Source organism: Heloderma suspectum, chromosome 4 (genome assembly GCF_057233095.1).
Source record: "Heloderma suspectum isolate Gila_16-S chromosome 4, 16-S_ref, whole genome shotgun sequence".
Lineage (NCBI taxonomy): Eukaryota > Metazoa > Chordata > Lepidosauria > Squamata > Helodermatidae > Heloderma > Heloderma suspectum.
Window position 1 is genome coordinate 7,590,202 of NC_139461.1, and position 24,991 is coordinate 7,615,192.

The 24,991-nt window shown below is 49.1% G+C and overlaps 1 protein-coding gene across 8 annotated transcripts in view; it reads right to left on the reverse strand.

Moving 5' to 3' along the window:
• Window positions 1-24,991, reverse strand: part of RHPN1 (rhophilin Rho GTPase binding protein 1) — a 53,539-nt gene that overhangs the window by 15,642 nt on the left and 12,906 nt on the right. For 5 of the 8 annotated variants that reach the window (XR_014789954.1, XM_084848594.1, XM_084848591.1 and 2 more), the window contains 10 exons: window positions 20,945-21,060; window positions 15,874-16,002; window positions 12,406-12,481; window positions 11,541-11,618; window positions 9,544-9,668; window positions 8,450-8,616; window positions 7,991-8,178; window positions 7,118-7,274; window positions 2,291-2,410; window positions 135-329 (listed from right to left, as the gene is read on the reverse strand). Coding sequence is in view for 7 of the 8 variants with exons in the window: in XM_084848594.1 (XP_084704720.1) it covers window positions 135-329; window positions 2,291-2,410; window positions 7,118-7,274; window positions 7,991-8,178; window positions 8,450-8,616; window positions 9,544-9,668; window positions 11,541-11,618; window positions 12,406-12,481; window positions 15,874-16,002; window positions 20,945-21,060 (1,351 nt within the window). In the remaining variant the exon portion in view is untranslated. Of the gene's footprint in view, window positions 1-134; window positions 330-2,290; window positions 2,411-7,117; window positions 7,275-7,990; window positions 8,179-8,449; window positions 8,617-9,543; window positions 9,669-11,540; window positions 11,619-12,405; window positions 12,482-15,873; window positions 16,003-20,944; window positions 21,061-23,727; window positions 23,973-24,484; window positions 24,633-24,991 lie in introns of those variants that run through there. The other 3 variants (XM_084848592.1, XM_084848597.1, XM_084848593.1) reach the window with 3 other exon arrangements.

A 24,991-nucleotide genomic window follows, 5' to 3' on the forward strand; every position in this document is an offset into this window, starting at 1 on the left:
TGGGGGGGGGGGGGCTCACCCATCACTAGCCGAGCCCGAGACGCCTAGCAGGGAACATGGATACCTTTGTAAAGTGCATGTGCTTGACGGAAGCACCCAGCGGCTCGACCCTGTCCTGCCCCCTGCTCACTTACGATGGATGTCAGGGGCATGGGGCGTCTCAAAGAAGTCTTCTTCGTGGTCGATCTCGGAGTACTTGCTGAGTGAACGCTTGTGGGCGAAACAGAGGACTTCCTGGAGGATGTCCATCTTCCTCAGGATCTTGCACAGGCTGTGGATCCTCATGGCTTCCTCGTGTCTCATGATGGCCTTTTTCAGGTGAGCCTTTCCTGCACAAGGAGATTATTATTCTCCATGGAACAGTTAGTGAATCAAAGATGCGTCAGTGGCCACATTTGGTTTTCATTTATTACTGTTTAAAAAGGTCATCAGGTTAGCACCTGTTACACCTGTTGGGCCTTTAGGCTATCAACTGAAGGAGTGGCTTCAACATGAAACACATAACAACACAACCATTTCTATTTAAAACTGGCATGTGCTATTTTTTTATTTACTTATTAGTAGCTTTCTAAACCACCTTTCAGGACTTAAAGTCATCACAAGGCAGTGCACAAACAGGACACAGAACTGAATACCATCATACAAACATAAAATCACCGTCCTTAAAATATATACATAAACGCCTCCAAAATGAACAGTATTAAGAATCCACAGACCAGCAATTAATAACATGAAGCTTGAAATAAGAAACGCCTTCAAAGACTACGTTCAGAAAGAAAACACAACCCACACTCAAGGGTTGAGTATGGGTTGAGTGTGGGTTGTCGTTGAACTGTGAGTTGTTGTTCAATCATGGGTTATCACGTTGTCTGATTCCAGCCACGCTAACAAACTGTGGTTTAACCAAGATCAACCTATGAAGAGAACACCTGGTTTGTTGTTGGGTTGTGAACTGTGTGTTCATGGCTAACAAACTATGGTTTGTTATCACAGCTGGGTTCAGACAACACAATAACTCACATTTCAACAACAACCCACGTTCCAGCAACAACCCATACTCAACCCTTGAGTGTGGGTTACTGTGTTGTCTGAACCCAGCCACAGTTTTTTCAAAAACTGAATGATGGAGCCACACAAAACTGGGGTGGGGGAGCAAATTCCACAAAAGTGGGGCCACTGCTGAAAATGCCCTGTGGTGAAAAGGCAAAGGGTTTACCTTTCCCACCTCACTGTCACCTGGGGGGGCACTCATGGGAAAGTGTCCGCATCTGAACAATTTAAAAGTTAGCACAGCAGCAAATACACTAGACTTTCTCCAGCCTGGCATGTTATTTATTTATTTATTTAGTTCCAATGGTGTCCATAGTGTTTTGCAGCGCAACATGAACAAAATGATCTGCAGCTCCTTGTCCCAAGGAGCTTCCAATCCATATTCTGACAGTAGACAAAAAAAGTATTTATACATGAACTTAAAAATGGCCACATCAGTGAAGGTAATAGTCTCCCAAATAGGGGGATCAGAGCCAAAATATAAATGACATGAGCATTCAGGAGTGACTTTACATTCTACAAGAGCATGGATCTGTCCATACAATGGGAACCATTACAGGGTAGAATTCTTTGTATATCACAGCCTGTCCTGGGAGCGGGTGTGAATGTTTGTGCTTCGGGAATCTACTGGAAATCGGTGTTACTGTTTCCTGAAACTCGATCTGCATTATAAAATCCTGTTTCCAGCAACCCAACAGGAAGGAAGCTATGACTGGGTCCCCAGAGACAGACCCCTCAATATGGCTTAATTTCTGACTTTCGTCTGCTTTAACCAACATCACTAAACAGCCGACAGTTACAGGCCTCAACCCTCCCACTATGCTCTGGTTCATGGTGCGGGGACCAGAGCAATGAACAGCTTCTCCACACACCCCAGGGAGCAAGGCCAGAAACAGGCTTAAGAGAGCTGAAAGAGAGCTCCTGAGGGCGGGGCACTGTTTCCCCTGGTGCAGGCCACCCTCTTCTTTCTTGCCCCGCCATTCTCGCTGGTCTAACACTGTTTAGGGGTTCCCAAAGCACTACAAAAACCTGCGGAAGATATATGGCAGCAGTGGGATGAATCTGCACAGTGAGTCACAATGCTGCTACTGCACCCCTGTCAACCCTTGAAAAACACGCAGAGGCAGCATCCTGTTTCCAGCCTACGAAATCTCTCTGTCCCAGACTGGCTACTTACAAGACCCCATGCCGACGGCGACAGTGGGCACGAGGCGGGAGGAATCCTCGGTGGGCCACTTACCCAGTCGCCTTCGCTCTTCCTGGTCTTGCAAGAGCAGGCGCAGGGCCGGCCCCTCCGGCGTGGTGACGTGGAACTGGAGGAAGGCCTTTTCGTGCTCGGGGAGGTCTGCGTCAGACGCAGCTGCAGGAAAGAGACCAGGCAGAGGCTGACTCGGGAAGAAGGGGTGGAGGGCCGCCGGATTGACCGGAGAGAGGCTGAGCCACCCTCTGCCTGCAGGACGGACATCTTCCCAGGGCAGCAGAGGCCGCAACAGGGCCAGAGGGGCACTGCGGGTGGGCGACGTCTCACTTCAGTGGGGTGCATGGGCGAGGGACAAGGGGCAGGGTCGTAGCGCTGGGGCTGCAGCCCACACGCTTCGGCATCTGCTCAGCTGACGATGCTCAGCCGAATATGCGAGCTGCCCCCAGTGAAAGGAACAGCGTTTAAAGGCACTCCGGGTGCCATGCAAATGCTTGTCCGTGGCCATTCCTCTGTAACAGGGAGAGAAGACGCAGTGGATCGCAAAGCACTGTCACCTCCACTTGCTGCTGGGCCGGGCCCTTCTCCTCCCCACAGAGGCCACTGGAACTAGCCCCCTGGGAGGAAGAGCCGTGGGGCCATCTGATCTGGGCTCCCCAAGCTTTACCCAGAGTGGCAAGTCACAAGACGCCAGCAGATTCCATCCAGGCCCCAGAAGGCTGAGGCCCCACCATTTAAGATCCGTAACTTCTAGCTGCATTACAGCCATGTCGAGGACAGGCGGCTACTTCTCAGAGGCCCGAGGAGGCCTGTTTTCACACCGTGAGCTGCCCATCTCCGTCAACGCCGGTCCTTATAAGAACTGTTCTAACAGCAGGAACTGGTGCTTTCTTCTTTTCCTTTCCTTTCCTTTCCCAACCCTTTTTCCTTTTGTGCAGTGCCTTTGTAGACAGCAAGCCTGCAGGGCAGCGACTGCCTTGCTTCTTTTTATTGGTAAGCTGCTCTGGGACCCTTTCCGACTGAAGAGCAGGGTATAAATGCTTCAGGGAGCAATCCTGTCGAGACAGATGTCAGCCTCTGAACTCTGACGCCCATCCAATGCAAGTCACGCGGAGCACAGAGGGGATCAGAGAATCATAGAATAGGGGGGTTGGAAGGGGCCTACAAGGCCATTGAGCCCAACCCCCTGCTCAGTGCAGCAGCCCAAGATCCTCTCCTCCGCAGTCCCCTGCCCTGCATTCTTGGCTAGGCGCGCGATTTCGCCCATCTAGCCGGGGCCTTGGAGAGGGGCGAGAACAGGCCTGGAGACCCCACAGGAAGCAACGTAAAGGGGTTTCTGCAGTCTCCTCCCCCCTGCCCCCGGGGACACCCCCCTTTTGCCCTCTCCACACTCCATTTTATGAGCATGGAGAGGCAGTACCACGGTTCTCCCCGCGCAGGCTGCGAGGGGGAGGGGCGCGCCGTTTCCTGGCTCTGAGCGCTGTCTACAAGCTCAGAGACAGTAAACCAAAAAACCTCACGGCCCTCTAGACAGTGTCTAGTGGCCACGGATTGCTCTCCCCAGTATTAACTAATTAACAATTCCTAGCTGTTTCACACTTGCAGGCTGTCAACTGATGACGCAGCGCTAAAGCATGTGTTAGTATTCCTGCAACCCTCTTCTTACCCATTTCCCATGTGCGCACCCACTTCCCTTCTTTGTGTCAGGAGCGCCCTGGCGGCCTCTTCCAGGAGACTCCAATAGCCACCACAAGACACAGACGAAAGGATTCTTTTCAAGGCTTTAATCCTTTTACAACTTAATGACTCTTTCAGATGCTCATCACCAGCGACTAAGCAAGGAGCAGCAGAGTAGCCTATGCTCCAGGTAGGCAGTTGGTCCCCGTTTGAAGGAGAGTCACTTGCAGACCCTGAACTTACGGGCTAGGGAGAGATCCTCCCTCTTTCCCTTGGGTCCACAGGAGGCCGCCGCTGCTTGTGCGCCAAATGGGCGCTACACCTCCTTTCCGCACCCTCCATCGCTCGTCGCTCCCTGAGTCTGCGTCGAGCGTCTAGCAAGGCCCCTCCCGCACTCTGTTACTGCCTGGGTCACGATCTATCTCAGGAATGCCGGCAGGAGGAATCTCTGCCAGCTGCTGTGCCTGTGAGGGATGAGCTGGCTCCTCTCCCACGGATTGCTGATCCTCCTCAGAATCAGAACTGCTCTGGGGTTCTATCAGCTCAGTTTCCACCCTGACACCATGGAGGCTTAGGGGCACAGCTCTGGGGCTCAGAGAGGCATCTGGCCACAGTGGGGAAAAGGAGGACGGACTAGATGGACGGCTGCTCTGACACATACTTCTGTGCTGCCTTAGAACAAAGTTCTTGGGGCAGCTTACAACAAGGGTAAAACCAATTTAAAAATACGCACAACAAAACAGGTCAAGAATAAAAGATATAATGACCCAGCAGGTCTCCTCTTATGTTCTTATAGCATTGCATGTATTCTACACATTTGCACAAGAATCTTGCATTTGAATCTGGCATTGTGAGGCTCAGTTTCCATCTTTCTTAAAAGCAAGTTTCTAGCCCTTATGATTGGTGGGATGAGCTTGGCCTTATTATGGGCAGTGCTTGGGGTCAGGAGCCAGAAAGCTCCAGAATGTCCCCTGGGCTGGCGAAGGGGCTTTAATCCTGCACAGCTCCTTGGACCTCCTGAACAGCTATGTCCTTTCCTTGGGGGCTCAGAGACAGGGACTCTGGCAGAAATGGAGGCTTAGGGAGTGGAGAGTCTTTAAACTTCAAGTGAGGTGAAAATTAACTTGTTGGGGCTCTCCTACCAAATTTTACAGGGGCATGCAATCCAAAAACAAAAGACACAGAACGTCACTATCCAAATGGTGTCCAAATTTTACCCACCCTGTCTGAGAGATTGGCAATCCCTGAACATGGAGGACTGCATGACCGAGCCCTTGTGAGATGGAAACAGACAGACACCCCCCACCTCCCAGATGGAATCAGTTTTGTATGTATTTATTATCATTTCATGGTCAAAGCCTCATGTAATTTTCTTAGGTTCAGATGAAGTTTAGGATTATGGCTGCCCTACGCAGCAGGAGGAGAGGCTGCGCAATTAAGGGAGGGCTCCTGATCTCCAGAGAGCTGCACAGGCTCAGCTGACGAGCTGCCCAGCTTCTCCCCTTCCCTGAGCAATGGTTGGTGGTCCGACTTCTGCCCTGCTCCAAAACCAACACCTTAGCAGGAGCCGCTGCTCTAAACCCATTGAGATCAGAAGAGGCAGGGAGCTGGCATCGGACTGGCCCTCGGGACTCGGATGTCTCAGCACATACCAGCTTTTGGGGGGGGTCAGGGGGGGTCCCTGTATGGCACAAACAGAACGCCACCCTGAGCTACATGATGAACGACCTGAAAATGGCTGGAGCAACGGCTTCGTAAATTGGATGAAAGCTAGAGGACGGAGCTTTGCTTGCGCTCCAGAGTACCGGTAGTCAGTCATTACACACACAATACCACTAAGTTAGTGTACGAAAGTGCTTTACACGGAGTCACACCATGGATCCATTTGGCCCAGCACTGTCTTCCTTGACTGGTGGCAAAGGGCTGTCCCGACCCTCTCTAAAACCCTGTCCCAACTGGAGATGACTGACTCTGGGATAATAAGCAGGCAGGGCGCATGATCCGCCACTAAGCTGCAGCTGCCTTCTTATTTTCTTATAAAGAAACAAAACCATCCAGATCAAGCATGGGAGCCGCCAGCCTCTGGGCCGGACACAGCGCACAGGGGGCCACATCCAGCCTAGCAGCTTCTTCCCGAGGCCCCGATCAGCAGCTGTTTCGAGATAAGCGTTTTCCCCTGCCAGGCAGAGTGGACAGGGCCCGGGAAGGCAGCTTCACTCCTGCTTACTTCTGTGGTTCACTCCTATTACTTCTGTGGCTGGCGCTGCTTACTTCTGAGTAGGTACGCAGAGGCTGTCCCTGCTTGCTTCTGAGCATGCTTAAAATCGGGAAGAATCACATTTCGGCCTGGCCCACTCCATTCACTCCTGCTTACTTCTGTGGCTGGCGCTGCTTACTTCTGAGTAGGTACGCAGAGGCTGTCCCTGCTTGCTTCTGAGCATGCTTAAAATCGGGAAGAATCACATTTCGGCCCGGCCCACTCCATTCACTCCTGCTTACTTCTGTGGCTGGCGCTGCTTACTTCTGAGTAGGTACGCAGAGGCTGTCCCTGCTTGCTTCTGAGCATGCTTAAAATCGGGAAGAATCACATTTCGGCCCGGCCCACTCCATTCACTCCTGCTTACTTCTGTGGCTGGCCCTGCTTACTTCTGAGTAGGTGCGCAGAGGCTGTCCCTGCTTGCTTCTGAGCATGCTTAAAATCGGGAAGAATCACATTTCGGCCCAGCCCACTCCACCTTTGGCCCCACCCACGGATGGAACGCCGCTCCCAAGGCCTTTCCCAGGCTGGGCTTCAGCCCCTGGACTGAAAAGGTTCCCCACCCGTGGTCCAGCTCTTCAGAACGGCATCTTTATGGCTACATGGTGCAACAACTCACTGAGTGTATGCAAATGTAATAGAGCAATGAATGCAGCCACGGGACAGAAGCCAGGCAGTTAAATCAACTCAAAGCTCTCCCATTGGGTAGATGGCTCTACTAGGCACACTCAGAAGACCCTAGGAGCTGGCAGGCGCTGGCAAGGCAGGCGTGATGCATTTAAAGTGGCAGGGTGGGGGAAGACGGCAGCTGCCCAGCCAGGACACACTGGGTGGATGCTCTGCAGAAGCCACAGGCGGGGACACGGCAATTTAGCAGAGCGGAGAGGGGCAGAGGGAACTGCTGGCGCCTGTCGGGGTGGATCCCAGAGACTCACCTGGGCAGTCGCAAAGTGCAATGGCAGCGTAGTAGTGCGAGAGGGCCTTGAAGTGCTCGGATTTGACGTGCACCATGGTGGCCCACGAGAAAGGGACGTAGTCCTTCACATGCGGCTGGGTCATGGTCTGATACACCAACGAGTAAACCTCTTCCGCCTGGGAAGACAGGAACAAGCTGATGGTGTGGATGCAGCAGATGGCCCCCAGGGAGGCCACATCAGCTGCCCTCTTAACGGTGGTGTGGAAGGAGGCAAGAAATGGAAAGACCTCCACATCCTGGCACCAGCAGGCCCACGCCATGGCTTGCTTCAGCGATGCAGGCTGCCCCCTTGCCCCTCCACCTTGCCTCCAACACCGCAGTGTGGAACTGCTTTCAGCTTGGGGGCCCAATTACATTTTGGCAAAACTCTCGGGGGGGACGGGGAGGGCTGCGTTCCAGTGGTGGGTGGGGCTGGAGGCAAAAGGGGCAGGGCTGAAAATTAAAAAAATAACCGCATCTTTTGGCTTAACACTCTGACTGCTGGTAACTTTGCCTCAGGAGAGGCATTTCAGCCTTTCAGAAGCGGGGAAATGACACAAAAGCCAAGGCGCAACGGGTGGTTGGGGGGAAGGGGGCGTGGCCTTCTAGTGAACTCTGCTGGCTTGGATTGGGACCAGTCAGCACCAGTCAGAACTCTAAAGCAGCTATCTAAAGTGCCGGACCCTCTCCCCCATATGGGACCAGCACCTTGGAGAGCTCCTTCAGAGTTCTGGCAGGTTCTGACTGAAACCCAGAGGGGATTCACTGCCCCACTGAAATAGGTGCCACTGGCCTCCACTGCCCCGGGTCCAGTGCCATCTCCCGCCCAAACGCCTGCGTGTGGATGCGCTACCCGGGCGGCTTCCTGGGCGAGCTGTAGAGAGGTGAGGAAGTCCCTCTGGGCTGGGAACAGGAGGACCTTCTCAAAGACGCATTCCTGCACCTGGGCAATCATCAGCCGCACCAGCATGTTCAGCGAGGCCGTGCTCATGTCCAGGCTGGGGGCGTTGGAGAAGTTCTCCTTCAAGTAGTTGAAGGCTCCTGCAAAAAGAGCAGACCTGCTTGCTTGAGACTGGCCCAGCAGGGCTGGATCAGTCATGCCCCTAAGTGCACAGCAGGGCCCCAGCGATGGCCAAAGGACCGCCAAGTGTGACAAGGACGCCCGTCTCGCTCAGCACCCGGAAGCTCTGCGACAGTCCTGCAGCTCCTAGCATGGGCCTCTCCCGCTTGCCACATGTCAAGGGGAGCTTCAGACACCTCTCCAGATGCAGGCAAATCGAAAACGCAAGAACGTGAGAAACCGTCGACGTACCAGACGCCCTCTGGAAAGCTTCAATGGCGCAGTCCACACCTTGCAAGGTGGTACGGTCCTGGCGAGCCCCGATCTGGGTGTGCAGAGCCCCAATATTGAAAAGCACGCTCCCCTTTTCGAACGCCAAGGCCCGCTGGTGAGAGGGGACTCCTGTTAGAGAGTCATACCTGGTAGGGGAGGGAGAGGTCAGAAACAAAAGTCCTGCTCAAAATTACAGAAGCGACAGCAAACCTTAACGGGAGGTTGTTGTGGGCGGGGGAGTAGGGAGAGATTTGGGAGAAAAGAGGATATATAGTTAACTCTCTCTTAACTATCAAAACCAAACTTGCTTTTGTACTTTATGCTCAGAAATCATCTGCCAAAACAGACCTGTGTGTATGCAAAATCCTAAATTCTGCAGCCATCAGTGCCAATTGATGTAGTGGAGTCGGCTGTCATTTTCCGGTGCCACCATGGAAAAATGGCAGGTGGGGAGGAAGGAACGTTGCTGCACCTACCAGTGGGCACCAAGGGCTGGGGTGGGGGAACAGGGCCGAGACATTCAGGGTGCATTTACGGCTGGCTGGGGAATGCTGGGAGCTGTAGGGCTCTTTTCTGTCTAAATATGCGCAGGATTGCGCCCTTAGTGCTACAACTGCACAGATTCATTTAGAGCAAGGCCAAGCACCACGCCGCCCCTGAATTCGCCAACAGTGAGAAAAAATGGCACCTGTAATGAAATTTAGCTTGTTTGCAAGCTATATTTGACCATTTTAGCTTAGTTTAACCCTGTAGTGCTCTGAAGCACTCCAGAGCAATTTGCTGCCATATCTGGATTTTTGTTCAAAATAAATTTTAGGAGGGGTGCTGCCTGCAAGGGGGAGAAAATAGCCCCTAGACCTCTTGCAGCTGCCCACTTTTTGCAGCAATCCAGTGGGGGAAATGCGACTAAAGAACGGTGCCCACACATTTCATGACCTTGGGAGGACGTATTTTAGCCCAAATTTCCTGCTCCCAAGACAATCACTAGAGGTAGTTTTGGATGGCCAACAAGGCTTGTTGCCTTGAATGAAATACCCTCATTCCGTTGGCAAACTCAAAAAATGCCCACTAACCAGTGAAAGAAGAGGCCCAGGTTCTTATTGGGAGGGAAGAAACGGTTGTCTAGGAAGTAGAGCTGGCTATAATATTCCACGAGCAGTTCCAGGCCGGCTTCATTCCGACTGGGGGTCCGCATGGCCTGTGGGGAAGGGAAGGAGAAGAAAGGTGACAGACAGAGAGAATGTGATGCAAATCCAAAACGCTGCTTTTTCTTCATGTGTCCTGTGTAGAGATGTGAAGGCCCAGAAAAAAAAAAGGGGGGGAAATGCAGGGGAAAAACGTTTTTTCCCCAAAGACCATTTTTGTTTTCCCCTGAAAAATAGGAAAAATTGAAAAGCTTTGGATTATGAAATATTTTCTTGTAGAATTTAAGATTATTTATATATTGTTTACTCCTCCCAAAATGATTTCTAAAAACTAGGTAATAAGAACACTTTTATAGAAAGAATAGAGATGTAAAATGTCTGGAAATGATTAAGCTATGTGGAAAAATGTTTTAATCCTCTCTGTATGATTCCGAGCATAGTTAGTTCTGTCATCCCTTATTAAAATTATTGCTCTAAAGTATATGTTACTGATAGATATTTCTGCTCATTTCCCAACATGTGAGTAGGGTCACCACTGTGCATTCTTGACAGTAAATGTGCATTCCTGAGAGCTTGGGTTTTGTTCTATAGAGTCCTGTGTTTCTGATGCTGTAGCAGTCATTTAAAGTAGCTCTAATCTATTCAGACAATAATTACAAATTTACTAATTAAGTTGACTTTTTAAAGTGTTATAATGATAATTTTACGAGCAAATTAAGTCATACATAAACTAACTTTAGGAAGAGAAAGGCTGCTTTATGTTCCTAAAGCAGCCCTCCCCAACCTGGTGCCCTCCGGATGTTTTGGACTACAGAGCCCAGCATTCCTGACCAGTGGCCATGCTGCCTGAGGCTGATGGTAGCTGAAGTCCAAAATATCTGGAGGGCACCAGGTTGGGGAAGGCTGTCTTAAAGCAACAAAGTGACTTTAGATCTGTAAAGAGCGCTAAAAAAAAAGTATTGCTTATTTTTCAATTTTTCCAAAATTTCCAATGTTTCTAACACCCCCCCCCCCCCCGGAAAAAAAAACTGGTTTTGTTCCACGGCCTCAACATTTCCGGAAATTTTACATCTCTAGTCCTGAGCTGCAGTGGCTGGAACACTGGGCTTTGATGTCACCATTCCAGGTGCACCAATCCGTGCTCAGCTAGTCAGCTCCTTGCACGTTGTAGCCTCACCTACCCCGCAGGGCAGTCGCAAGGGCCAAATAGGACAACTACATTTTTGCCGCTTTGAGCTCCTGGGAATATGACAAATATGTAAATAATAATATATGGGGGAAAAAGCCCATTGCTCAGTGTTAGAGCCACTGCTCTGCATGCAGAAGGCCCAGTTAAAGGGATCAGTTAGCAGGTACCGAGAAACTTTCTCTGCCTGAGATCCTGGAAAGCTGCTTGCCAGCCAGAGCTGATGATATTGGGCTAAATGGACCAAGAGTGTGACCTGGTCTGGGGCCGCCTTCTATGTGCTGTGTAAGAGATAATCAAGACGTAAATGCTCTCCACGATGGCTGTCTAGATAGGCGACCCTACTCGATCACCAGGTATGTAATATCAACACAGTGCTGTTACTTACGCACTGGTACTGCTTAGAAGCATTCAAAGAGCTTCACGCATAGCATATAAGCAGGTTCTAATGTGGACAGCAAACCTGTAAGGTAGGTCAGTGCTATTTTGCCCATATCGTAGCAAGCCTGAGGCTGGGAGAGCGGCTTGTCAGAGGCTGCCTGGCAGGGGCGAGGTTGGGACCCCAGGGATGTCCCGATACTCAGCTCAATCCCTTAGCATTCATAAATGAAGCCTGATCAACTCTATCCAAGACATGTCTACGCGCTCAGAAATTTAAGAAGGCGGCGGAAACACGGTAAGTCTTCCCGAAACTGTAATGAAGAAGAAGAGCTCTCTCCCAGAAGGAAGAGCCACACACCTGCCGCAGCTCGGCAAGGTTTCGGATCTCCGTCTCGAACAAGGCGCTGTCCTCACCGTAGTGGTCCCAGATCATCTCCTGGGCGTGGGGAAAGGAACATTGCTTTCTTCTGTGTCACTGTTTGTATTTTAGGCTTTACTGCATCGTACACAGCGCAGACAACTTGGACTCTTGGGTGGTATAGAAGTGTAATTAATACATAAACAAACACAGAGAAAGTTGGCCTTCCGTCTGCTGATTTTCCTCCCCCAAGCCATCCCACCCCCAATTTCTACACCATTCAAGCTCCTGGGAAGGCAGTATGTTTAAGAACATTTAACCCTTCGATCAGAGGCGCGACTGGTGGCTCGCTCACTGGCTTCCCACAACAGCCAACCAGGTGCCTCCAGGAAGCCCACAAAAACGGCAGGAAGGAACCAGCCCCTCTGCCCAGCTCACCTGTTGTTCCCCTGCAACTGACGTATAAGCAGGACACTTCACCTGGACACAGAGGTTCTGTAAAGCGGCCTCCTTCAACCAGGCCCCCTCCAGATGAGTCAGACTACAACACCCATCATCCCTAGCCAGCATGATGGGAGTTGTAGTCCAACACATCTGGAGGGTGCCCAGTTGAAAGAGGCTGGTTTTCATGGGTAATGGCCATTGATGCATCTCGAGTCCCCCTATGCATCCCATGTACACCAAGAAGAAGCACACTGGCACGGGAACGAGTCTCTCTCTTCAGGGAATCTCCTGGAAGTGTCGGTGTTCTGCCAAGCATGAATGCTGCTTGGCATCCCTCCCTCTCTGCCTCTTATTAGTCCAAAGCCACCTCTGGGAAGCCTGGATCATGACACGCTCCACTCAGCAAAGAAGCTTCCTTTACCTTCAACGGAGCTGCCCAATCCAGTTCCTTGGTCTCCTTCAGCCCCAGAGGGATCATGGGGACGCTAATGGAGTCACTAAAACAGAGGAACAGATCAAAGGTTGGTGGCAGCATTTTCACTTCCAGTCCTTATTCCTCTGGAATCTCTGGGTGCATGCCAGAGTACATACAGACAGGAGCCGGAGCATTTCGTTCTGGCTGCAGAGTGAGCTTCCTCCCACCTTCACTCCTCAGAAGAGACACGTACACCTGCCATTTCCCAATCCACTGCTAAAATCTGTTTTGGTCCCCCTTTCCCCAGCATGCTTCAGGAGTCTTTTAATAATTACTTTTTTAACACACTGTAAACAGATGATGAAAGTACATATATTTTGTTAAAACAAAGATGTTATGTTGGCTATTTGGAATAGCCTGCTTCCCCCCACGTTCCTCACGCCCTCCAGATGGGCTGGACTACAGCTCTCATCAACCCCAGCAGCTTGCCCAATGTCCATGCTGCCTGGGACTTGTGGGAATTGTAGTCCAACACATCCTGGAAGAGGCTGCCATAAAGCCTTCATGGCTAATTGCTGTCAATGGAACTCTCTTCCACTCACAGCATGTGCAACGGTAGCAGTGGGACCAGGCATCTGATTCTGCTGTCCTGATTGACTCCAACAAGGCTCAGGGTGCAATCTTATGCGTATTTAAACTAACAAAAAAGTCCCACAACTCCCAGCCTCCCCTAGCCAGCCATGTTGTAGGACTTTTTTCTGCCTAAACATGCATAGGATTGTGTGCCCCTATTTCACAGGTTGGCTGTGAGGATAAAACGGGGTAGTTGAGGGAACTGCGTACACTGTCCTGAACTGCCTTGTGAAATGGTGGGATAAAATGTCACTAGCAATCAAGATTAATGACAACGACAAAAACCACAACAACAACTGGGTATTGGCTCTAGTTAGTTTTAAATAGTAATCAAGCCTTTCTGAACCTGCTGCACTACAGATACGTTGAACTACAGCTCCCATAATCCCCCAGCCAGCATGGCCAATGATCAGGAATCCTGGGAGATGTAGTCCAAACAGGTTGGGAAAGGCTGTAATCGCTGGATTGTTTCGGTCATGTTTCTTTTTATTGTGGTGGCTATACGGATGGGATACAAATTTAACAAATGAATGTACGCAACGACCACAGGAGACTCCGGATGAGCAGCCAACTGAGGACGGGGCTGGCGCAAAACCTTCCCTCATACAGAAAAAACAGGAGCTCCTGTGGCAGATCACTAATAAAGGCTGCTGTGCCAGGGCAGAGGCACCCTGTGATCAGCGCAGGAGGGCAGCTATTTTGAGCTGACAAGTCTGAGGCAGCCGCAGAGGGAGTTCCATCTCTTTCGCAAGGATAAAAAGATGAGCTCTGTTTAGGAATCGCACCAGGTCAGTTCACTGGCAGGATCAGCCCCTTAAGAAGATGAGGCTGGGCCAGTAATTCTTTCAAAGCAAGTACAATGCTTAAAAAACAAACAAGACTCGTCTGAAAAGTACCACAAGCCAACACTGAAGTCGAGAAGCGAACAGATCAAACTGGTGGCTACATATAGGACAGGGAGCTAAGTGAACAAGCAAACCAAAACCCTTAGGACTCTGCGTACCGTAAGGCATGAAAAGAGTTCCTGCCTAGTTGCCTGTTGCAACCAGGGACCAGGAAGGTGCATTTTACTAAGAACACGTTTTGTTTCTTAAGGAGCTGGGTTTTCTTTTTTTACAGTTCCACCCATGCCCCTAATAATGACCATATACTAGTAAAACGTTTTGTGGAAACCCATTTCAAACTGTTGTTTGCTATTAACCAGGAAAGCCAGAAGGACTTGGAGTCTGCAAGAAGGAGGCAGAAGCCCATGGCATGGCCCCGACAGCCGAAGGATGGTTTAGCCATTACGTCCAAGCCAGGCCTAAGTCTCAATCATTAGTCATCCTAGTAAGAACATCAGAGTAATGTTCTTACTAGGTAAGAACAGCAGAGTAATCCTAGGAAGGATCGCAGTGTAATCCTAATCCTAGTAAGAACATTGCAATGGAACCCTAAGCATGTTTACTTAGCATTATGCCCTACTGTATTAAATGGGGCTCACTCCCAGGTAAACTGTGGGTAGGACTGCAGTCTTCATCACTGTATGGAGACAGCGTTCGTTCTGGGTTCCTGTTTTCTTCTGGGTACAATTCAAATGGCTGCTTTTGACTTGGATGGTCCTTGATTTCTTTTGCACCTTGCATTCCTTCCTTTACCCTAGACATAATCTAACCTATAAATTACAGAATATATTATTTGTACCAGGTGGTCATATAAACAGCCATCTTTATGTTATCTCCGATGGCTGGTATGTTCCCTTCTCCTAGAGAAACACGGTCATCTACAAATGGGCAAAGGTGTTCCAGCAGGAGGAAGCAGCTCAAACATCCTGCAATATCTTGTTTGCACAGACTGGGATGGTAATCCCTGGAATAACAAAATATCTGCTGAAACCTTGGCTGTGTAAATAAGCTCACCCCACAATTACCTCAGTAAACAATCTGTGAGGCTATTTGCTGTTATAGGTGTTTAAAGGTGGTGGTTTTCAAATTTGCCATCCGGAAAACCTTGGGACTCTTTCAGGAGCTCCTCAAGCAGAAAATTAGCGATGGCCGGTGCACTGCCCTCAAAGACTGGTTCGCACATAACGACAACCCAGAGTATGGGTTGAATCATGGATTGTCATTGAATCGTGGGTTGTCATGACATGTGAACACTCCACTATGGTTTAACTATGGGTTGTTAACCATAAAAACCCAGGAAGAGAACCCATGGTTTGTTGTTGGGTTGTGAAATCTGTGTTTTTCATGGTTCACAACTCATAGACAAGCCATAGTGGAGGGTTCACATGTCACAACAATCCACGATTCAATGACAATCCATGATTCAACCCATACTCTGGGTTGTCGTTATGTGCAAACCAGGTCCATTTGTCCCCATTATTGATTCTCTCTGCAGTGTAGCGTTCCAAGGGGACACTGGGAGTGTTCTAAGCCAGGTTCTCAGTCCATGTGACGGTTCATAGCGGTCACCAGTTCAGGACACAACTAACATCAGCTGTCCCCAACCTGGTGCCCTCCAGATGTGCGGGACTCCCAACTCCAACTCTCCATGCTGGCTGGAGATGATAGGAATCATAGTCCAACACCAGTGGATGAGACCATCTGAAAAGGCCCCCAAATGTTTGGAAATCATGGTCCTACAGAGACAATTCCAGAACGTTATACTTTGAATGCCATCTTCCCTCATGCCCTGAAGAAGGTATCTATCTATTTTATATCCTGCCTTTCCGCCCCAAAATGGCGCTCATGATTAAAAACAAAATCTTAAAGTATAACATAAAAACAAATAAATTAAAAACACAACAATGAAAGAAATCAACAGAACCAGTCTATTAAAAGCCCCTTCAGTTCGTCTTACCTGTCATTCTGATACACATCCATGCAGCTATTCAACTCCTCTAGTTCCTCCTTCAGTAATTGCAGGTTGGAGTTGACATAACTGAGTTCTAAGGCAACTGTTTCCTTTACCTTGTGGTTACTAGTGGCCCTGAAATCAGAGGGGGGAAAACAGAACACACACCTTATTTGTCACATTTGTACCGAGAAGCCCTTTCATTTTATCTTCGCAACAGCCGTGTTAGGTAGGCGACAGCAGGAGGGCGTGCTTTGCACTGAGTGGGAATATGAACCTGGGCTTCCAGCTCCAAAAGCAACATTCTTCCAGCCACTACCCTAGACTATCTCTCGCATTCACACAGGTCAGGACTGGTTAACGTTCCTAAGCCCAAGAGGGCAACAAGGAAATATATTTCTTCACACCCTGTTCAACTGCATCTAGGGAGCACAGAGCCACATGGAGCAATGTCCATTAGCATAATAAACTTGGGGCGCAGTCCTATTGACTGCATCCTTGCTGCTTGGAAGCCTCTGAACGTGGAAGCTTCTGAGGTTCTTATGCCCAGCTGGCCTGTAGCTGGCAGGGCAGGAGGAGCAGCAGAGGCGATCTTTGCCTCCCTGTCCTCCATCTTGCACGATTTCCACTAGACCGGCTTTTCAGCTCATCTAGTGAGGGTGCTTCAGAGGGGAGAGAAGGTGGCTGGCGGAGGCTCAGGATATCTTGTATCCTGGCCTCTCTGGTCTCCTCCTCCTCCTCCTCCAAGGTCACTTTTCCGACCTGGGAGTGAAGCTGGTGCGGTTCTTTCTGCACTGCCTGCAAGGGGTCAAGGGAGGGGGGTTGGATCTCCAACTCCCCCTTCTGAGGCTGGAGCGCCATCTCAGACTTTTGAAAGATTTTCTTGAGCAATCTTATGGCCCCTGTAATACTCTCCCAGGGACCACAGGATTGCTGTCTTCATGGTATAAAGCTGTTTGTCAGTGGCTACTAGGTGGGACAGCCAAATATCTAACCTCCCCAGGGACGGAAAGCCTCAGAATAATATGTGTTGGAATCTAACAAGAGGATGGAAATCGCTTGGCTGAGTGTCAGGGATGCTGTGGTTGCATTCTGCGTTTCAGATCCTGCATTGAGCAGGGTATGTGTGTGCTGGACTAGTTGACTTCTAAGGTCCCTTCCTACCCTATGATCTCCATCATAGCCTACTCATGAGTGTCCTGGGAGTGTCTGCTTAGCCAGCTGCTGGAGATGACCCACTGAGCTAGGTGGAGGACTGAAAGACCAGGCTGAATTGAATTCTCCCTGGAGCCAGAACGGTTTACTTTGACTGGCAGCAGCTACCAAGGTCTTTCCTGGATTGAGATTTTGTTTAACTGGAGATGCCAGGGATTGAACCTTTCCACTCCCGCGTGGAAAGCTACAGAGCTTTGGCCCCTTCCAAAAAAGAAGGCAAGGGTCGTTAGCTACAAAATAAAAGACTTCCACTGGTTCTTAGGGAGATCTTTCTAACGCTAAGAGAGCCAGTGTCATGTAGTGGCTGGAGTGCTGGACTGGGAGTCGGGAGATCCAGGTTCTAGTCCCCACTCAGCCATGGAAGCTCACTGGGTGACTTTGGGCCAGTCGCAGACTCTCAGCCTAACCTACCTCACGGGGTTGTTGTTGTGAGGATAAAATGGAGAGGAGGATTATGTACACCGCCTTGGGTTCCTCAAGGAGGAAAAAGGGTGGGATATACATGTAATCAATCAATCAATCAATCAATCACACATGCAGGCACATTGCCTGGTGATGGTACCCTTGAAGGCCAGCAACAGAATGTGAGAACTGATGTGAAGCATTGTATTTGAGATGATATGAGAGAGGTTCACTATAACAGCAGTGCCATTCAGTGGCTGTATAAGGAAATATATAGAACTTGCAGATAAAGGCAATCAGGCGGGGGGGGGAGAGGAAGTGCACATGAGGGAGCCGATCTTAATCCCACAAAAAATCCAGAAGCAGAAGTGGCAGGATAAAAACCTGGTGTGGAGAAGCCCAATATCTGACCAAAGGGGGCCCTGGATACCTTCATGGATTGAACTTCCTGAACTGTGGACTCTAACGGCAGAACCCAGTGCTGCCCATCCCTGGCAAAATGCAGAGGTCCATAAGGATCTGTGCCTTGGATCCATGTTTTTACACTGTGGAGGCACCCACAGGTGGCAGATCCATGGTTTTTGTGGTTCAGTTGATGGAGGAGGATGTGCTCTGTGATTGGATGGTGGTTTGGAGGATTTTCCCCGCGAAAATCATGAGGATCCATGTTTTTGTGATGTGGTGGACCCTGTGAGTGCCAGACCCGTGATTTTTGTGGTTCGGTTTGTGGAGGGAGATGTGCTCTGTGATTGGATGGTGGTTTGGAGGGTGTTCTCTTCAGGAGTCATGTGAGCTCATGAGGATCCGTACTGGTGCCGATAAGTGCCGGATCCGTGATTTTTATGGTTCAGTTCATAAGGGCTGAAGTCCATCTTCAAGGGTCTTTCTCCAGGAGCTCCTACCAAAAGAGGTAAGGCAGGTGGCTACCAGGAAAAAGGCATTTTCTGCTGTGGTACCTTGGTTGTGGAAGGAGAGTTCACCTGGTGCCTATGTTGTACTCTTTCCGGCACCAGGTGAAGACCTTTTTATTTTCCCAGGCATTTTTAGCATCCAGTTTTTTAGCTCTGCTCTCTTAAATCTTCTATACGTGTTTAAATATCTGCACTGCTGTTAGGCTTTACTCTGGTTGTATTTTTATTCTGTAGTTTTAATGTATTATATTTTATATTGTATTTTCTGTTGTATTTTTGTGGTTTTAATTCTGTGAACCGCCCAGAGAGCTTCAGCTATTGGGCAGTATAATTAATAAATAAATAAATATAAATATATATATATGAGAGGTTATGGAACTCCCAGTGATGGAATGTGCCTGGGCTTGCAGGGACTTTCAAAATCAGCAGCAACATTGAATTCACTTGCCCCCGCAGAAATCTCTGTTCTCTCCGAGCTTAGCTGAAATTCTCACAGTACCAGGGGGGCGGGAGAGATGGATTTTCCCAGCAACAATATATATTGTTCTATGTTGTCATGTCATGCCAAGTATTTTGAGGTTGGCTGGTCCTGAATGGGCAAATAAGTCCCATTAGCTTCACAAAAGACCTACTCCTGGTGGTGATGAAAATGGCTAGAACTGATTTGTTAGTATGGATCAACACAGCTGCCTGCATTTTTCGTGTCTCCTTGAGGGCGTGGCTACGGAGACTGTCACGATGAACGCCTGCATATCAAAATTTACCACTGCACCACTGGGAACTTTGCTGTGATGTGGTGTGGGAGGGATCTGTGATAGCTTATTCACACATGCAGGTCGTCCTTTGGTATTGCCCTTATTGTGTGCTGGGCGCATACATATGAACCAGTCAGAAAAGTGAAACATCAGAAGCTGTGCTATATCAGGTCAGATTAATTTTCCTTCTAGTCTGGTGGATTTCCAGGGTGTCAGGCTGAGGTCGGTGCCATCACCTGCAAGCCCAATCCTTTAAACAGGAGGTGCTGTCCATGGAACCTGGAGGCTTCTGCTTCCAGGTGGAATCATGCATGATCTCCCACTGAACTGTGGTTCCTCCCCCAACCCAAGTGGTGGGCCATTTGGGTGCCGAGGAGAGAGAAGTGCAATTTCCACCACCGGAGGCCCAAGCATTTGACTGCATTTGTTTATACCGTCCTTCCTGAACCTGGTGCCTTCCAGATGTGTTGGACTACAACCCCTAGCATCCCTCAGCCAGGAGTTGTAGTCCAACACATCTGGAGGGCATCAGGTTGGGGAACGCTGCTTTAGATAGACTTAGACCGAAACCTCACAAGCAGTAGATGACATAGCATGCTTGTGTCTGGACTGTACCATTTCAGACTGCGGGGGGCCTCAAATGATGGAATGCTCTCCCCATAACCGCCCCCCCCCCCAGTTACCTTCACATACAAAACTAGCATCTCAGGAAGAAGGCAAGTCTAGAACCCTTCTCCCTGACACATTAGCTTTCTGTGTTGAGGGAACCTTTTTGAACAGAGAAGCATTTAGTCATCTGAATCCCCCACCCACAGCCTGAGGTGGTACAGCCCAGATACAGGTGCTGTTACGCCAGGATGACCCTCAAATACTCTAAGCAGGAGGACTGGGTGGGCGACTCCTACCCCTAAATCCAGGAGTGTCTGTTGCTGGGATGTTTGCACGTCACCTTCAATGCAGATAAGCTTTAAGGAGGGTCCCTCTATCTGGAGGAGGTCCGGCCTGCTGACGCAGGAGCTCCATTTCGACCCCCCCGGCATCTGGTGTTTTGCTTCTGAGGTGCTTCTTAATTACTTCATGGAGCCCATTCCAAATCTCCCACGCATTTCTTCCATCTAGCGGGGAGGGGGCAGATTAACTCTCCACACTCCCCCCCCCCCGCCTCTTTCAACCTCCTTTTCACACTCCTTCGGCTTTTAATCGCTGACTTGAGAACTGCAGCAACCCAGCCTCCGTGACCTACACGCTCCCCTCCCTCACCCGACTCATTATCCCTGCTGGTTCCCAGCATCTTCTTCCGTTGTATGCGAGCCCGAAAAGAGAAGCTCCCGGCTTCGCCTCATGGGCCTGTGCAAAGGGGGGCTCCTGTTGCTAACCCCTCCCGTAGCTGGGCATTTGGGCATCTGGCAGTTCCATGCTGCCCTGCCTCTTTTATCGAGACACACGTCTACTGAATGCCTAGAAAAATGATGTCGTGGGATATTCCAAGAACTTGGTTTGGTCTACAGCCACAAATTACAGAGCCTCGTTTCCAACATTCCTCACATCATGAGAATACTGGAAACCCGTTCCTCTTTCTACCTAAACCTTCCTCAATCTGGAGCCCTCCAGGAGTGCTGCTTTGGAACACCAAATTCATTTTTTTTAAGTCGTAGTGAAGGGTACAGTGGGTTCCTGAGAATCCCAACTTTTTTTTTTAAGAAATGAACAAGGTTCTAGCTCTCATCATCTTGCAAATGCAGTTAATAAAGAAAACAATAGAGCGCAACAGGCTGAAGATGGACCATGACTCACCTGAACAAGTTTTCCGCACCGGCTCGCATCCTCACCTCCTTGTTGATCTGCTGGTTAATTCGTGCGCGGCGGTGTTGCAACTTGCTGCGCTGCGTCTGTGCCAAGGGATCGCAGCCCTGTCAAAGAAGAAACCAATGGCAAAACTACGTGAAGCCTGGAGAGTTTATCCTGCTTCCTCACATGCTTTCACCTTTCTCCCTGCTGGTGTTGCCCAGAGGTTTACCATCTAAAACAGGGGTGGGCAACTTGTGGCTCTCCAGCTGTTATTGGACCGGAACATCTAGAAGGCTGCTGGTGTCCCACCTGCCATCTAAAAGCTGGAAATCAGTGGTAATTTCATTTTAAGTATTTGAAACGTTGGCATGATTTTCAAAGGTTCCTGTCCTGAGCATTCAAAGATGAGCTGGATTCAAAAGATACCAATAATGCCCAGTATACATACGGCACTTTCCCAGTGTCCAAAATGTGTCACATGCGTTATCTCAAGGCATCGCAGACCTACTTATATATTATGCAGTAGATTACGAAAATGCCCTAACTCTGAAACATACCAATCTTCCTAGAACGAAAGAACAAATGACATTATTTTACAAAATTGATTGTGGCCTCATGAATAACAGATGCAAACAAGTTCTCACAAATAAATTCCCCAGCCATTTCAGTGTAAGTTACTTCCAAATAAGTGCACTTAGGAACACAACCTAACAAATCTTTGGAGACAGATGACAGTGGTTGTTTCCCCCCCGCCCCCCCGCCACGAGTTGGCTTCAAAGAGGGATCACTGGTTGTGGCGTGCCCTTGCAGTGCTGCCTATAGTAAACAGGTTTGGTAGGTTTTTTGATGCGACATAATTCTGCAAAATCTGTTTGACCAGAAGTGACAGTGAGACAAAATTGCAATGCCTCTCTCAAACTACTTTCAACCCTCTTTCAGAAGATTCTCTTGAGCCTAATGCGGCAATCCAATGCATGCCCTACTTGGGAGTAACTCCCAATGAACGCATTGGCCATCCTTCCAAGTAAATCCGAGTAAAGAAAAAGTTTGGGTTGTGGGATTCACACACATTTGGAAAGGGAGAGGAACAGAGGGGAGGTGAAAAGTTTATTTTTAGGCACTCCTACAAAGGTTCAGTTTCTCCAAGTCTTGGGACAAAAGCACTGAGCAACAAAAGCTCTGCCCACTTGGTTGGGGGGGGGGGACTTATTGTGCAGAGGAACAATTCCGGTAAATGATGCAACATTGGTCTCAGGGAAAGAAAGAAAGGGTCCTTTGAGAGTGGTGGATGAGTCAGAGGCCAAGAGCGCCCCAGGATGATACCCAAGTGAGGCCTACTTTCCTTACACTCGCACAAAGGGTTAGCCCAGCTTTAGAAACACAGCCTACGTAAGCAAGTCGGAATTCCTTTGGGCCAAAAAAGATCCCCCTCCCCGCCAAAAAAACGCAGATGGTTTTGTGAATCAGGAACGGTGGGGGGGGGGTACATTCCTCTGTTGCATATGGCTTGGCTCACTTGTTCAGTTAAGAACCAGGCTATGGCTCACCAATTCAAAGGTGGAGGAAGAGGCAGTGCATCCCCAGTGATGGAGACCGACACACACAACGTCCCAGGTTCAAATCCTGGCATCTCCACTTTAAAAGGCACCTCAGGTAGAAAGGCTGGGAAAGCCCCCTGCCTTAGACCTCGGAGATCTGCAGCTAGCCAGAACAGATCTTAACAAGGGCAGACTTCAGGCACATGGGATCAACTTCACTTTCTGCCAGAAACCAGAGGTCCACCAACTTTTGCCAGGTGCAAAAATGTAATTTAGAGGCGCGCATGTACACTTAGAACGGGTGCCTCTGGGCATAGGCTCAGCCCAGGAATTTGTGTCGTTCAGTGACAGAATTGAGCTCACAGTCCTGCCACACAATGACACACTTCTGGTCCCCACCCCCCACCCCTCCTTCATTTCAGCAACCTAATTTAGATGGGGAGAGGGGAGGCTGTTTGCTGTTGCTATTGCAAATCACCCAGAGATCTGTTCATAAATCCTGACTGACCTTCTGCTCGCCCCAAGCAATAAACAGTATTGGGGTACAGAGCCCCAGACTTTACAACTTCCCATGTGTGTGCGCACGCATGAACCAAACCCAGGACGTAGAGGTGTAACCCAGGCCTCAGGGCAAAACTATCTTGGGGCCCTCTTCCTGTACCCCACAATGCTGTCAGTAGATAATCGAGCACATCTAAATGCATGGAATAGTGGCATAATAAATGTATCACATAGTTTTGCATGCAGTATTTGAGGATAAATTCATTAACACAAATGCCAATTCGTTAGAGAAGTAAACCTACTTTAATGGAACGTAAAGGGATTATTTTACGATCTCAAGAAATTATGAATTATCACAGAACCTGTAATCCTTATTTACAATGACTGATATTAAGAGATGCAATTCTCAGAGACTGCATAATTTAAAAAAAACCCTTTAATGTAATAATTAATCATCCTATACTTAAAATGACTTGAATGACTTCTTTGCTTTCATTTTCGCAAACATACCAAAATAAATTATCAAAAGAGATTTGCCTAGCAAGCTTACTTTCTGCTGAGACCACAACAAGTTGGTTAAGCCTTTCTTGCCCTGTGGTAGCTCTGAGGTGATCCTTTCCCAGTTTCAGTTTATTAAAGGCATGGTCACTTGATGCAAACAACAAAGGGATGTGACTGAGTACTTTAGAAAATATATTTCGTTCTTTCTTTATTACATTTCTAAAGCTCATAGTTATCATTATATCCCACCTTTCCTCCAAAGGAGCCCAAGGGAGCGTATGTGGTCCATTTCATCTTCACAACAACCCTGTGCGGTAGGTTAGCCTGAGAGTTGGTGACTGGCCAAAAGTCATCCATTGAGTTTCATGGCCAAGCAGGGACTAGAATTTCTCCAAAGTCCCAGTCCAGCACTCTAACCACTACACCACACTGGCTCTCTGACTTTGGTTAGTCAAAATAATCAAAGAGCCATTACTTTGGACCCACATCAAGACCTGCATAGAGATAGGATACAAGAGTTGCAGATACAACGGGGGATTGGATCTAGCGGCATACAGGGGACCCAGGGAGGCTTGTACACTAAGGGGTAACTCACAATATGTGACGTGGTGGCAGAGGTGCAACTGAGCTGGAGAGGGGTGGAGAATAAAGGCTGAAGTATAGAAAGATGTATTTATTTACATCCTGCCTTTTTTCCTCCTTAAGGTTCCCAAGGTGGTATACATAATCCTCCCCCGCTCCATTTTATCCTCACAACAACAACCCTGTGAGGTAGGTTGGGCTGAGAGTTTGTGACTGGCTCAAAATCACCCAGGGAGCTTCCATGGCCAAGTGGGGACTAGAACCCAGATCTCCCGACTCCCAGTCCAACACCCTAGCCACTACACCATGCTGTGTTACATGCCTCTGGCCCACAGGCCTAATCTGGCCCACGGAGGTTCCACATCCAACCCGCAGAGCCTCGTTGAGCCTCCAAACCCCGCCCCCTAGAGGATTCCCCCGTTACCTCCAATCTCAGGTCATAGTGGGCCTGTGGATATGGCAGGATGGGGCTCTTTCCTCCTTCAGCTCCTCTTATTGATGGGGGGTGGGGATGAGAGGATTGCCAGAACGGGGCAAGGTTGTTAGAGATATGCTCTGTTATGCTTCCGAAAATTCTGCATCAACTTTCACTTTTGTTGTTTACAAAATGCAAGGGGAGAGCTGTAAACAGGATCTGGGTTTCCTGTTTTGCCACAGGTCTATAGCCCCAGCATAACATATTTTTATGTTTCAAAAATGCTGTGTTCAGGCCCCAACAATGCCATGGACATGTCATGAGCCTTTGGGTGAATAAGATTCCTCCTTGACCTCAGTTCCCCTCACAGAAAAATAGGACACATCTTTCCTTATAGTATCAGAAACCTCCAAAACATTGCTCTAACCCTCTGCCTTCTCCAATCCAGTGCCCTCCAGATGTTTTGGACTACAACTCCCAGGATTCCTGACTATTCTCTAGGCTGGCTGCGGCTGA